At 40.3% G+C, this 16,235-nt stretch overlaps 1 protein-coding gene across 2 annotated transcripts in view; it reads right to left on the bottom strand.

The window, feature by feature from the left end:
* Nucleotides 1-16,235, bottom strand: part of c2cd2 (C2 calcium dependent domain containing 2) — a 54,903-nt gene that overhangs the window by 31,235 nt on the left and 7,433 nt on the right. For both annotated transcript variants that reach the window (XM_061963069.1, XM_061963070.2), the window contains exon 2: nt 7,008-7,103. In XM_061963069.1, the coding sequence (XP_061819053.1) occupies nt 7,008-7,103 (96 nt within the window). The remainder of the gene's footprint in view (nt 1-7,007; nt 7,104-16,235) is intronic.

Here is a 16,235-nt window from a genome sequence, read left to right on the forward strand (position 1 = left end):
GGCATAATAAAGAAGGAAAAAAACATATATAAGTCGCACTGGAGTATAAGTCGCATTTTTGGGGGAAATTTATTTGATAAAACCCAACACCAAGAATAGACATTTGAAAGGCAATTTAAAATAAATAAAAAATAGTGAACAACAGGCTGAATAAGTGTACGTTATATGACGCATAAATAACCAACTGAGAACGTGTCTGGTATGTTAACGTAACATATTATGGTAAGAGTCATTCAAATAACTATAACATATAGAACATGCTATACGTTTACCAAACAATCTGTCACTCCTAATTGCTAAATCCCATGAAATCTTACATGTCTAGTCTCTTACGTGAATGAGCTAAATAATATTATTTGATATTTTACCGTAATGTGTAAATAATTTTACACATATGTCGCTCCTGAGTATGAAAAAACTATGAAAAAAACTGCGACTTATAGTCTGAAAAATACGGTATGTGTTCTTGTCTCACACCGGGGTTGTAAATGATTCCATATACCAGAAAAAAGTGCAGGTCTCCTTTAAAACACAACCTCAGCAGGATTCTGGCCGAACTCAATACACCATAAAATGTGCAGTTTACTGGTATACTAAACTGCTGTATCGTTCCAGATATAAAATATGTCAACAAACTAAAGAAATGTATCTAGAATAGAGTAAATAAAATTTTACATTCCTCCTATTTGAGTTTTTTCTTGTGCGTGCCTGTAAGCTTCTTTAATAAAGACAGCAAACAGGTCCAAGAAGTGTGCTTATTTCATGGAATGGGTGTGATGGTTGAGATTATGGTGGTCACAAAGAAATTGAGTGTTTTTTTACACTAAACTCTCTCTGTGTGGCCTGTGACGCAGCATTTTGTTTACTGCACATCAGGGGTGCCCATTAGATCTATCGCGAGCTACGGGTCGATCGGGGAGGGTGTGTCACTTGATCACATGGCATTACAAAAAAAGTACACCTAAAAATTAATGATGATCAATCTTCACTACGACGTCACTTTCATCACTTGGTTGAAATTCACAGCACCCAAGGATCTTGTGAGCTTAGTTTGAAAAAAACCACAAAAAAAAACGCGAGAAGCACTTTTTATTTCAACGGACTCTCTTTCTCTACCGGCTGTCAAAAGTGTGAATACCAACCGCACAGTTCCTGTTTTCACAATAGAATTGCTGCTCCATCTTGCATGTACTAATAAAATAAAAATCTTCGAAAACTAGCGAATACAAAGTAGCGAGCAACGGAGTTAACTCCAATGTATTTCTTGTAAAAGGTATACAAAAACGAGTATGGAAGCGGTACGGATAAAAAGCTAAAAACAACTACTATCATGTGGTGTTGGAAAGAGAGGAGGACTTTTTTCCCCCTCCACAATGTAAATTTGAAGTTGCGGAACTTATCAGCAACTACTGTGAATCCTGTCTGATTCCAAACAATGCAAGTACCGTAATCAGAATAAGGTAATGCACCAACTTATATTCTTGTCTTCATGAAAGAAAGGAATCTATATGTGTTGAACGTGTTTGTAATTCTATTAAACACCTTTAACCTACTCAGTGGCCTAGTGGTTAGAGTGTCCGCCCTGAGATCGGTAGGTTGTGAGTTCAAACCCCGGCCGAGTCATACCAAAGACTATAAAAATGGGACCCATTACCTCCCTGCTTGGCACTCAGCATCAAGGGTTGGAATTGGGGGTTAAATCACCAAAAATGATTCCCGGGCGCGGCCACCGCTGCTGCCCACTGCTCCCCTCACCTCCCAGGGGGTGATCAAGGGTGATGGGTCAAATGCAGAGAATAATCTCGCCACACCTAGTGTGTGTGTGACAATCATTGGTACTTTAACTTTTTTAACTTTAACTTTAACACTAGGCCACCTACTCAGTGGCCTAGTGGTTAGAGTGTCCGCCCTGAGATCGGTAGGTTGTGAGTTCAAACCCCGGCCGAGTCATACCAAAGACTATAAAAATGGGACCCATTACCTCCCTGCTTGGCACTCAGCATCAAGGGTTGGAATTGGGGGTTAAATCACCAAAAATGATTCCCGGGCGCGGCACCGCTGCTGCCCACTGCTCCCCTCACCTCCCAAGGGGTGATCAAAGGGGATGGGTCAAATGCAGAGGACATATTTCACCACACCTAGTGTGTGTGTGTGACAATCATTGGTACTTTAACTTTAACTTTAACAAAAACATATAATTTATTTATATAAATCAGGCATATTTGGTCAGTGCATGACTGCAAGCTAATAAATGCTAACATGCTATTTAAGCTAGCTGTATGTACATATTGCATCATTATGCCTTGTTTGTAGGTATATTTGACCTCATTTAATTTCATTTACTTACATCCTGTGTATTTAATTTATATTTGCATGTCTCATGACCAGTGTTGGGTTAGTTACTGAAAACCAGTAACTAGTTACAGTTACTTAATTTCAAAAGTAACTCAGTTACTAACTCAGTTACTTACACCTAAAAGTAATGCGTTACTGTGAAAAGTAACTATTTAGTTACTTCTACTTTTTTAAAGCTCCCATTAATGCCCTTTTAGCCTTCATGTCAGTACTGTTATTGCACTGGAGAATAATACAATGTGTTGATCAACTTGACATGCATTTGCATCACTGAACTCTGCTAAGCAATGTGCTCTACATACAACACATAAAGACAAAGATATGTTTCAAAGGGCCAATTTATTTCAGACCAGAACAAATTGACAAAACTATTTTAAATAGCTGCAACATAACATACATAAGTAACAAACAGCATAATAACAACATAGCTGTAAAGCTGGCTTCACCCAAGGAAGGCAGACATGACATACACAAAGCCTAACCAGGCAGATTTGAATTGTTGTTTTGGGCAGCAGACGGGATCTTTGATCCAAGACACAACTTACATTTAACTAAAATGTTCTTTTCTTTGTGCTCGACAAAAGAAAAGAAGTGAGAATATCTCATACTTGCCAACCCTCCCGAATTTCAGTGCCTCTCCCGGGACAACCATTCTCCCAAATTTCTCCCGATTTCCAGCCGGACTTAAGGCGCGCCCCCTCCAGGTCCGTGCGGACCTGAGTGAGGACAGCCTGTCGTCACGTCCGCTTGGCCAACCAAAAAGTAACCACAGAACACTATACCGTATAGTCTGTGTTCTGTGGTTACTTTTTGGTTGGCCAAAGGTTTACGTTGTATTGCGCACCCCCTCCCCTCCCCTCCCCTTCCCACACCCAGACACACACACACAGAGAGCGCAGAGGAAGATTCAGAAGCACGTCACTGCTTCGCTGCAACAGAACTTCTGTTTCTAGCCGATACTACATAAAAAGTAACGTAAAATAACGCAGTAACGCATCATGTAGTAACGGTAACTGAGTTACTGAATATAAAAAATAACGTGTTAGATTACTAGTTACCGCCGAAACTAACGGCGTTACAGTAACGCGTTACTTTGTAAAGCGTTAGTCCCAACACTGCTCATGACACATTATCTGTGTGTAATATTGGCTGCATTCCTGATAGTTGTTTGTGTACCATGTTGTTCCAGACCACAGCAAACATTACCCAGCTGGCCAACGATTGTAATAAATCTATTAGAAGAAGACAGCCTGCTGTTTCCTTTAACGTGGACACACACATCTATACCTTTGGTCATTCTAAACCAGTAATTTCCAGGAGTTATCTCACCCTCTGAAAAGCCTTCGTTTTACTAATGTTATCCAATGTTGTAAAAATGTGTACCGTATTTTTCGGATTATAAATCGCTCCGGAGTATAAATCGCACCGGCCAAAAATGCATAATAAAGAAGGAAAAAACATATACAAGTCGCATTTTTGGGGGATATTTATTTGATAAAATCCAACACCAACAATAGACATTTGAAAGGCAATTTAAAATAAATAAAGAATAGTGAACAACAGGCTGAATAAGTGTACTTTATATGAGGCATAAATAACCAACTGAGAACGTGCTTGGTATGTTAATGTAACATATTATGGTAAGAGTCATTCAAATAACTATAACAAAAAGAACATGCTATACGCTTACCAAACAATCTGTCACTCCTAATCGCTAAATCCCATGAAATCTTCTTCCTCGGTGTCGCTTCTAAACAACTCTGCCAACTCCACATATACGCCTAGTCTCTTACGTGAATGGGATAAATAATATTATTTGATATTTTATGGTAATGTGTTAATAATTTCACACATAAGTCGCTCCAGAGTATAAATCGCACCCCCGGCCAAACTATGAAAAAAACTGCGATTTATAATCCGAAAAATACGGTACAATAAATATTACATTTCAAAATTTCTGTCAATGAAAATATGAGTCAGCCTGCGACACACGTTTCTTTCAGCACGGCATGCTGCCAGGGGGGCTGTTGCAAACAAAACAAATACCTGTGCAAGCAGATATTCTCAAACATGAACAACATCAAATACAAATACCACACCCGCATCACAGATAAGAGCTTGCAGTCTATTACGGCTAATATAGACACTTACATCATGTGTTGCCTTCATTATAAAACTTATATAAGGCTTTTAATTTTTTGCGGCTCCTGGCAGATTTGTTTTTTGTATGTTTGGTCCAATATGGCTCTTTAAACTAACACATTAACCCCTCTAGAAAGGTGGAATATTCCACAAATCACATGGTCCACAGAAAGTTGCATCATTCACATCATCTGCAGGCGATGAAAAACAAAAGTACGTACACTCTAGGGATGTAGCGATATGAACATTTCATATTAAGGTTACCGTGACCAAAATGATCACAGTATTGTGATTGTACTCAAAAAGTACTTATGCAGACGCTGAAATTGTTTGAGCAGGTTGAATCTAAAAATAAAAATGATTTAAAAATGTAAATAATAACTGTGTTTGTGTGGAATAGACATGGTCTCAGGAGAGGGACTACAAATATTATTATTGTTATATGTCTCGTTTTGCGATGGTGGCAGTTTGAATAATTCTGATTCAATTATTTCTTGTGAGATAATTTGTTAATAAATATGGGAGAATCAGAGGTTGACAAATGTCCAATTATGGAATGGGTCAACAATTTAGGTTCTGCTATATAAAGAAAAACAATGATGATGAGAAGATTAGTGTTAGTCTACAATGGGAATTTAAATAAATTTCCCTCATGGGATTAATCAAGTATATGTAATAGGGGTGTAACGGTACGTGTATTTGTATTGAACTGTTTCGGTACGGGGGTTTCGGTTCGGTTCGGAGGTGTACCGAACGAGTTTCCACATGAATATATTAAATAGCCGCCTCCGCTTCCTTCTGCCTCTGTTTCTGTCAGTACTCTACACAGCACCCAGCATTGTCCCACCCACTCAACCATCTGATTGGTTACAAACAGAGCGGTAACAGCCAATCAGCAGTGCGTATTCAGAGCGCATGTAGTCAGTGCTTAGCATTTAGCAGGTAAGCATCAGGCAGCGGACTCTCCCCAAATTATAATAAACACCTCCCAGTCAACTACTAGTGTCATCACTATGAGCCCGTTGACCTTCTATAAATATAAAAGGCAGCTGAGCTCGCTCCCAGTCCTGGCTTGAGGTGAAGGCTAATTCGTTTTTAGCGTAACGTTAGCTCATTTTGTGTATGTGTTACAGACAGCAAAGCCCTGTCTGTCTGTTATTTCACTTTACCTTTTTCTGTGTTGATTGAGCTGTGTTGAAGCAGCAAAAAAGGACATTTATGTTAAATGAAGAGTTTCTGTCTCTGGTAGTTGATATAATAATGTAACTGCATCATTAAGCCTACATGAACTCCATGGTGTTCAGGGATGAATAGTCTCTCCTATTGCTATTGTACCATTTTTTCAGCTATAGTTACATAATTCATTAGTAATGCAGCAGCCTAGTTTTGAATGGCAGGGTCCCTGCTATCACATGTTGCTAAAAATATAACATTTACATAATAAATCAACTACAGGCTTCCCAAATGTTGTAATAAATAAAGCATGATGAGTTGACTTGAAACTGTTTAATGTTGCACTTTTTATATGTAGAAGAAAAGTTTTGTCATTTTATTTAATCTGAGCAACAACTTAAGGCAGTTTAATGTTGATTAACGTGGGCAGAATTAATATAGTGTTCCCAATGTTAAAAGGATAAAGCAATTGTTTACAAATTTAGTAAATAAATAACCAAAAAATGTATATTTTGTTGTTTTCTTACTGTACCGAAAATTAACCGAACCGTGACCTCTAAACCGAGGTACGTACCGAACCTAAATTTTTGTGTACCGTTACACCCCTAATATGTAACGATGTAGAATTAAAGTAGTGTGATATGCAATAAAAATTATCTAAATTTGAGCGACAATAGACCTTTTAATACTATCGTTATATTGTGATGTTGACACGTAGTTGTCCCGCTATTTTGACAGGGACAAAAAAACGAATGTGTCCTCAACGTACTCTTCAATGCAATGCTAGTGACTAACGTCCTTCCACAGTGTGAAGCCACTTCAAAGTCAGCAATAGTCGCCTCCATGACAACAAATAAAATACACTTCTTAAAAGGAGCATTATCACCGGAGGACGAGAAAATGCTAAACATGCTACACTACACACACTAACCGCTATCTAGCCATATTGGATCGATACACACATTTGCAGTATCGCCCAAAACCAGTGTAAAGTATCCAAACAACAGATGAATAAGTGTTTAGAACATTTTAATGTAAGTGTAGATAAAAATATGTTGCAACAGTAAGTAACCAGATATTAACAGTAAATTAGCAAGTAGATTAATAATAATTTTGATTAAATAATACAACTGGAATTTACGCAATATGTTACGACACATGTCAGAAGCAATTTTAGGAGCCTTTTTGATATGGTTTTATTATCATTTATATCCAAAATATATTTTGTGATATATATTCCCATTGCAGGACGCTGCAATATAAATCGCAGTATACATTTTAGGACATATCGCCCATCCCAATCTATAATTAATGCAATTGACAGAAAACAGGTGTACCTTATGTTGCGCAGACTTCTTACAGTGGAACACTTGTTGGACGACAAACTCTGATGCTTCAAGATCATCTTCATCGAAGGTCAGAAGAAATGGACTCTGATTAAGAGAATGAAAACCAACATTTAAATTAGCACCTAGAACTGACTACAATACTTGAATCAGAATTGTTCAATCTTTATATACACAACATTTGTAAAGTTACAAAGGACTTAAAGTTAATATTGTTTGCAGATAAAACAACTGTGTTGTGTTAAGGAGAGAACACACAAAAACTAACACAAATAATAACAGAAAAAATGAACAAATTAAAAAGATGGTTTGAAAAACATCTAAAATAATGCTATTTGGTAACAGTAGGAGGGAAATTCAAACAAATACAAATAGACGGGGTAGACATTGAAAGGGTAAAAGAAAACACATGTTTGGGTGTAATAATATATGATCTAATGAACTGGAAACCTCATGAATAAAGCAAAATATGTTCTGGACCAAAGATCACTTCATATTTTCTACTGCTCGCTAGTGTTAGCATATCTGAGTTATTGTGTAGAAATATGTTCAAACAACAACACATGTCCTCTTCATTCACTAACGTGTTACAAAAAAGATCAATTAGAATAATACATAATGTTAGATATACAGAACATACAAACCCTTTATTTATTGAATCACAAATATTGAAATTCAACTTCTTGGTGCATTTGCAAACAGCTAAAATTATGCCCTAAGCCAGTGTTTTTCAACAACTGTGCCGTGAGGTACAGTCTGGTGTGGCGTGGGAGATTATCTAATTTCACCTATTTGGGTTAAAAATATTGTTTGCAAACCAGTAATTATAATCTGCAAATGATGTGTTCTTGTTGAGTGTCGGTGCTGTCTAGAGCTCGGCAGAGTAACCGTGTAATACTCGTCCATATCAGTAGGTGGCAGCCGGTAGCTGATTGCTTTGTAGATGTCGGAAACAGCGGGAGGCAGCGTGCAGGTAAAAATGTGTCTAATGCTTAAACCAAAAATAAACAAAAGGTGAGTGCCCCTAAGAAAAGGCATTGAAGCTTAGGGAAGGATATGCAGATCGAAACTAAAACTGAACCGGCTACAAAGTAAACAAAAGCAGAATGCTGGACGACAGCAAAGACTTACTGTGGAGCAAAGACGGCGTCCACAAAGTACAACCGAACATGACATGACATGACACTCAACAATGTCCCCACAAAGAAGGATCAACACAATTGAAATATTCTTGATTGCTAAAACAAAGTAAGATGCGGGAAATATCGCTCAAAGGAAGACATGAAACTGCTACAGGAAAATACCAAAAAAAAGAAAGAGAAAAAGCGACCAAAATAGGAGCAGGAACTACACTACACACAGGAAAACAGCAAAAACACTCAAAATAAGTCATGGCGTGATGTGACAGGTCGTGACAGTACACCTACCTTGAGATAAGAGCTATATTGATGCATGGTTGGTGATGGTTTAAACGACTTTTTACTGTCAACTGAGTTTCGTTTTTTAAGGATTTCTGCTGGTCGTGTGCCTCCCAATTTTTTCAACGCAAAAAATGTGCCCTGGCACAAAAAAGGTTGAAAAACACTGCCCTAAGCAAACTATAACCTGCTACCCAAGAATATACAACAATTCTTCTCAACAAAAGAGGAGAAACATAACCCTAGAGGAAAATCTAATTTAAAACATTTGTATGCACGTACAACACGTTATGTGGAATTACATTATGGGTTTTGGGTTTTAGGGCAAATTACTCTACAGAGGCGGCTCTTGCGAAACTGACCGATTATTTGTTGCTAACTATGGATGCCAATGCGTAGTGCTGGGCAATAAAACAATATTAACATATATCACATTAGACACTTAATCAATATTGATACACATGCGTTAGATGTGTTTTTCTCTCTACTTTGTCTAAAGAAATTGGAAATTGCAAAGCAAGGTTTGGTGCATGAACAAAGGCACTCAGACTCTTGTAACCGAGAAATGCAGAAAGTAATCACTGATCAGTGGGAGTGACACGCTAACAGCCAATCATGTAACAGTATCAAGTTTGGTTTCGCCATCTTGTTGTCTCGTGGTTGAGTCTTTGCATGGAGTGAGAAGAGAAACTGAGAACGAGTGCTGCAGAGAGTGAAGAAATTGTCGATAAAACACGAAAAGTCACCTCGACATTATGGTAGTTTTGGGGATTTTTTAAAAACAGGCCATGGTCAGACCAACGGGGTCTGTAAATAGTAGGATAGACTATATAAGCTATCGCTAGGCGACATCATACGCAAACTGGTGTTAGCTTTCACTGTTATGCTGATGACACCCAACTTTACATGCCCCTAAAGCTGAACAACAACACAGCAGATTGTCGTCATCTAGTGGCGTGTCTTAATGCAATCAATCAATGGATGTAAGGCCACTTTTCACATCTTAACGCAAAGAAAACAGACATGTTAGTTATTGGCCTTGTTAGACACAGGCACTTGTTAATGATACCACTTTGAAATTAGACAATAAAACAATTGTAGAAAGCGACTCTGTAAAAAATCTCAGCATTATTTTTGATCCCACTCTCTACTAAAACAGTATTCTCTTATCTCTGTAATATCACTAAAATGTGTCCCATTTTGTCTACCAGTGATGCTGAGATCATTATACATGCGTTTGTTACGTCTCGTCTTGATTAACGTTGTAACATATTTTTCGGGTCTCCCCATTAAAAGACTGCAGTTGGTACAAAATGCAGCTGCTAGACCTTTGACTAGGACAAGAAAGTTTGATCATATTACGCCTATATTGGCCCACTTGCACTGCCTTAAGGAGCAACTTTAAGGTTCTATTACTTTAAGGTTCTTATACTAAACGGTCTAGCACATGGGGCCTGAAACCTGTGACTCTTTCATCCTTGTGTTGTGGCTACAGCTAGTTTATGCTTCAGTGTACTGTAGTCACCACGCTGTCCCTTGAGGCACTGCCTTGAGTCTTTCAAAGTTCTGCATCAGCCATTAAATTTTGGGGCAGTGGTTTCTGGTGAGAAACCATGGCCTTCAGCTTACTTTGTTAGCTTCCTTTGTTGCTAATAAACAATGGTAACTAGAGAGGGATTGAGTGTTATTGTTATTGATGCTGTGTTATAATATTTTAATTGCAAACAAAGGCATTTTTGCAAAGGTTGGCAGTATGCCCCATGATTGAATGGCATCAACACAGGACAAGTACTAAAAGCCAACCAATTACAGCCTTTACCGCGCTGCTGCTATGCAAGGTTAGACTTTCTTTTAGGCGTAAGAGGACCTGGTGGTGGACGACAGAGCTCGCCTTAAAACAGCAGCATAAACAAGATGTATAGAATAGAGCAAAAGTACAGAACCATGGAAATACATAGTAAAGGAGAAACATGGAAGAAAAGGAGATGTATGACAACCAATGTTAGGCATATTGCTGTTACATAATAACAGTGTTCCTAACACACACACAACTTTAACTACAACTGGGGAATAAATACAATACAATGAACTGATAATCATGTAATCGCACAATACCCTGTTTGTAGACAAGAAGAGATACAGCGACCAAAGCACATTCAATCCCTGTATTAACTATAATTCATTATATTTTCCAAGTAATTTGCTTAACACTGGTGACAACACAATAGATCATAAAACAACAATCCAGGAAAGTTGGATCTTGACTAATTGTCAGGTGTTGACAGGTGTGGGTCGTTAACTAGAGAAACTATAGGAAAAAAATAGAAAAGAAACCAATGACAAAATAATGTGATAAATACAGGGGGACAAAAGAACAGACAGGAACGTAATGTGACAATAAATTAAAAGAAACTTTATATGTAGCATTAACTTCAATATAGTGATCAAGTACAGTAGGTTTTGTGGCTCTAAGTGGGTTTTGATTTGGTGGAAACGGGCCCAAATGGCTCTTCTGATGCAAAAGTTTGCCAACCCCTGGGCTATAAAAAATAAAATTTGATTGATAGATGACCACTAACAAGATTTGTCTTTAAGTACAGCAGTAGTCTATAGTCAGTAAATAAATTATTCAAACAATAGATGAACTCGATAACTTTGGCATCATCGATAAATTGTCATGTTTGAGTGGGTATGTTTAGTCTTTCGCTTTAAAACAAGTTATAAGAAGTTTCATTCTGTAGATCACTTTAAGAACCAGAGTTTTTATTCAATAGCAGAATTAAATGAACCGAGTGAATCCTCTCGCAGCGGCTTTACTTTGAGATCCTCCCGGATGACAGAGCTTCTCACCCTATCTCTAAGGGAGAGCCCCGCCACCCGACGGAGGAAACTAATTTTGGCCGCTTGTACCTGTGATCATGTTCTTTCGGTCATAATCCAAACCTCATGACCATAGGTGAGGATGGGAACGTAGATCGACCGGTAAACAGAGAGCTTTGCCTTCCGGCTCAGCTCCTTCTTCCCCACAACGGATCGATACAGGGTCCGGATTACTGAAGACGCCTAACTGATCCGCCCGTCGAGCTCACAATCCACTCTTCCCTCACTCGTGAACAAGACTCAGAGGTACTTGAACTCCTCCACATGGGGCAAGGTCTCCACCCCAACCCGGAGATGGCACGCCACCCGTTTCCGGGCGAGAACCACGGACTGACTCGGACTTGGAGGTGCTGATTTCCATCCCAGTCGCTTCACACTCGACTGCAAACCGATCCAGCGAGAGCTGAAGATCCTGGCCAGATGAAGCCATCGGGACCTCATCATCTGCAAAAAGCAGAGACCTAATCCTGCAGCCCCCAAACCGGATCCCCTTAACGCTGTGACTGCGCCTAGAAATTATGTCTATAAAAGTTATGAACAGCATTGGCGGAGTCCAACCCTCACTGGAAACGAGTCATTCAATCATTTTTATCTAAAGTTAAATAAAAGTTAAAGTACCCCTGATAGTCACACACACACTAGTTGTGGTGAAATTAACCTCTGTATTTGACCCATCCCCTTGTTCTACCCCCTGGGAGGTGAGGAGAGCAGTGAGCAGCAGCGGTGGCCGCGCCCGGGAATATTTTTGGTGATTTAACCCCCAATTCCAACCCTTGATGCAGAGTGCCAAGCAGGGAGGTAATGGGTCCCATTTTTATAGTCTTTGGTATGACTCGGCTGGGGTTTGAACTCACGAACTACTGATCGCAGGCTGGACACTCTAACCACAAGGCCTTGTGTTTTTGTTGTACTTTTAAAAAGGCATGTTAAAAGTGTGCTGTTCTGGGGGCCAAGCAGCGATTAAAACTGATTCCAATTAATTTCAATGGGAGATGCGGTTTCCCAATACGAGTTTTTCAAGGTACGAGCTGTGTCACATAACCAATTAAGCTCGTAAGTTGAGGCACTACTGTAACATCGTATTTTTGATATTACTAACTGGACTCAAACGCTATAATAAACATGTTGTAATATATCTTAGCAAACAACTTCTTGTCCATAATGTACAGTCGGATCCCTCCTCAGAATAACAAAGTCGCTGCCGGTTCAGATGGGACATGTCAGCAAATGTGGGCATAATTGCTCCATAAAACATGACTTAATGAAAGATGCAATGTTTTATAGTCTCTAATACAGTGTTTTTCAACCACTGTGCCGTGGCACATTAGTGTACCGTAAGATATTGTCTGGTGTGCCATGGCAGATTATGTAATTTTACCTAATTGGGTTAAAAATATTTTGTGGAAACCAATAATTATAATCCGCAAATGTGCCGTTGTTGACTGTCTGTGCTGTCTAGAGATCAGCAGAGTAACCGTGTAATACTCTTCCATATCAGTAGGTGGCAGCAGGTAGCTAATTGCTTTGTATATGTCAGGAACATGGTTTGTCGTGATCACAATATGCAGACGACAGCAGGAGGCAGCGTGCAGCTAAAAAGGTATCTAATGCTCAAACCAAAAATAAACAAAAGGCAAGTGCCACTAAGAAAAGGCATGGAAGCTTCTGGATGGCTATGCAAAACGAAGCTAAAACTGAACTGGCTGCAAAGTAAACAAAAACAGAATGCTGGACGACAGCAAAGACTTACAGCGTGTGGAGCAGCAGATGGCGTCCACAAAGTACATCCGTATATGACATGACATGACAATCAACAACAAAATAGGAGCGCAAGACAAGAACTGAAACACTACACAGAGGAAAACACCAAAAAACTCCTAATAAGTCTCGGCGTGATGTGACAGGTCTTGACAGTACACCTACTTTGAGACAAGAGCTGTAGTGATGCATGGTTGGTTATGGTTTGAATTCATATCCAACAATTGCGAGAACGACTTTTTACTGTCAATATCAGCTGCTGAGATTCATTATCTAAATGTTTTCTGCTGCTGGTGTTCCTCTGGATTTTCTCAATGAAAAAAATGTGCCATGGCTCAGAAAAGGTTGAAAAATAGTGTTCTAATAGACATAGGCCCCGATCCTATTCAAGACAATGCCGAGCACCCACGTGGGATTGATGGCGACTTTCAGTATTTAAAATAATTTTTGAAAAATCAATCTTGTTGTTGTTAACTTTATGGCGAGTTTGGTCCGATTTACATTATAAATGAGTCACATATCATATAGTATATACTTAAAGCTTAACCAAGATCTCGTTGTGCCCGATAATTAATTAGACTTAGACTTCCTTTTTATTGTCATTCAAATTTGAACTTTTCAGTACAGATAAGAATGAAATTTCGTTACATTAGCTCATGGTAGTGCAGGATAAAAAAGCAATAAGGTGCATATATAAATAAATAAATAGGTTACTGTACAGATAAATATATTGCACTTTTTCATATGCATCCACGTTTATGGATGTATGTTATATTGTCTTTTTTATTCCAGCGAGTTAATCCCTTTTGGGGGGAGTTGAGGGGATAATTATGATGCGTTCAAGAGTCTTACGGCCTGAGGGAAGAAGGTGTTACAGAACCTATTTTTAGAGCCCAGCAGTGAAAACAGTCCTTGGTGGGGGTGGGAGGAGTCTTTACAGATTTTCTGAGCCCTGGTCAGGCAGCGGCTTTTTGCGATCTCCTGGATAGGAGGAAGAGGAGTCCTGATGATCTTTTCCGCCGTCCTCACCACTCTCTGGAGAGACTTCCAGTCTGAGGCATTGCAGGCTCCAGTCCAGACAGAGATGCTGTTGGTCAGCAGGCTCTCTATAGTGCCTCTGTAGAATGTGGTGAGAATAGGGGGAGGGAGCTGTGCTCTTTTCATCTGACGCAAAAAGTGCATGCGCTGCTGAGCTCTTTTTATAAGAGCTCCGGTGTGTAGGGACCAGGTTATATTGTCAGTTATCTGCACTCCCAGGAACTTGGTGTTGCTTACCATCTCCACCGCTGTGCCGTTGATGCAGAGTGGAGCGTGGCTGGACTGGTGCTTCCTGAAGTCAACAATGATCTCCTTGGTCTTGTCGACATTCAGGACCAGGTTGTTGGTTCTGCACCAGTCAACCAGATGTTTCACCTCTTTCCTGTAGTCCATGTCGTTGTTGTCACGGATGAGGCCCACTACTGTCGTGTTGTCCGCATACTTCACAATGTGGTTAGTAGTGGACCTTGCGCAGCAGTCATGGGTCATAAACGTGAACAGCAGCGGACTCAGGACGCAGCCTTTGGGGGAGCTGGTGCTCAGGGAGATGGCACTGGAGGTGTTGTTGCCCACTCTCACAGACTGGGGTCTGTCTGTGAGGAAGTCAAGCAGCCAGTTGCATAGGGGGGTACTGAATCCAAGGGAGGCTAGTTTGCTCACCAAGTGCTGCGGGATGATGGTGTTGAATGCTGAGCTGAAGTCCAGAAACAACATCTGCACGAGTGTGTCCTTTCCTTCCAGATGTTCTAAGCTCAGGTAGAGTGCAGAGGAGATGGCGTCCCCTGTGGAGCGGTTAGGGCGATAAGCAAAGTGGTATGGGTCGAATGTGGGGGGAAGTCTGGAGACAATATATTCCTTTACCAGCCTCTCGAAGCACTTCATTATGATGTGGGTGAGTGCAACGGGACGATAATCATTGAGGGAGGAGATTGTGGGTTTTTAGGCACTGGAATGATTGTGGCCGTCTTAAAACATGATGGTACCACAGCCTGGGTCAGCGAGATGTTGAAGATGTCTGTGAGAACCTCAGCCAGTTGCTCTGCACATCCCTTAAGCACCTTGCCTGGAATGTCATCAGTTCCCGGTGCTTTACGGGGGTTCGTTCTCCTCAGGGTTTTCTGGACATCCGCTATGTCCAGGTTCTCGCCGGAGTGGTGTTAAGTGCCTCAAACCTCGCAAAGTAGTTGTTAAGGTCATTTAGGAAGCTGATAATGTTGTCACGGGGACGGGGGCAGCTTTATAGTCCGTGATGACCTGTATGCCCTGTCACATTCGTCTAGTGTTTGTGGGGTTCTCAAAGAAGTCCTGCACTTTCTGACTGTGAGCATGCTTTGCAACCTTAATGGCACGGTTCAGGTTAGCTCTGGCTGTTTTTAATGCTACTATGTCGCCAGACTTAAAAGCCTTGTTCCGAGCCTTCAGCATTGCACGTACCTCACTGTTCATCCAGGGTTTCTCGTTGGCCCAGATGGGGATGTTCTTGATCACACTGACATCCTCCATGCACTTCTGAATGTATGCGGACACAAACTCTGCATACTCCTCCACACATGTGTTATGATTTTTGGTGGCGGCTGCCTTGAACATGTCCCAGTCTGTGGTTTCGAAGCAGTCTTGTAATGCTTCCATTGCTCCCTCTGGCCAGGTCCTCCCCTGCTTCACTGTAGCTTGCTTCCTGATCAGCAGGGGCTTGTATGCAGGAATTAGCATCACAGATAGATGGTCTGAGGAGCCGAGGTGGGGGCGTGGTGCAGCTTTATACGCATGTTTAATATTGCTGAACACCATGTCCAGCTTGCTTCCACCCCTGGTTGCAAAATTCACATATTGATGGAAATAAGGGAACACAGTTTTCATGTTAGCTTGATTCAAATCCCCTGCCACGATGAAAACTCCCTCTGGACGTGTATATTGCAGTTCATTGATGGAGCAGTACAAAGCATTCAAAGCCTCTTTAGTATTAGCACTGGGAGGATTGTACACTGCTGTGAAGATCATAGCACTGATTCCCGGGGTAAATAAAATGGCCTGCATTTTATAGTTAATAGTTCTATATCGGGAGAGCAGTGACATGAGACTATCTTCCCATTATTGCACCAGTTGTTGTTGATATATATACAAACAC

This window comes from Nerophis lumbriciformis, linkage group LG09 (genome assembly GCF_033978685.3).
Source record: "Nerophis lumbriciformis linkage group LG09, RoL_Nlum_v2.1, whole genome shotgun sequence".
In the NCBI taxonomy this organism is placed as follows: Eukaryota; Metazoa; Chordata; class Actinopteri; order Syngnathiformes; family Syngnathidae; genus Nerophis; species Nerophis lumbriciformis.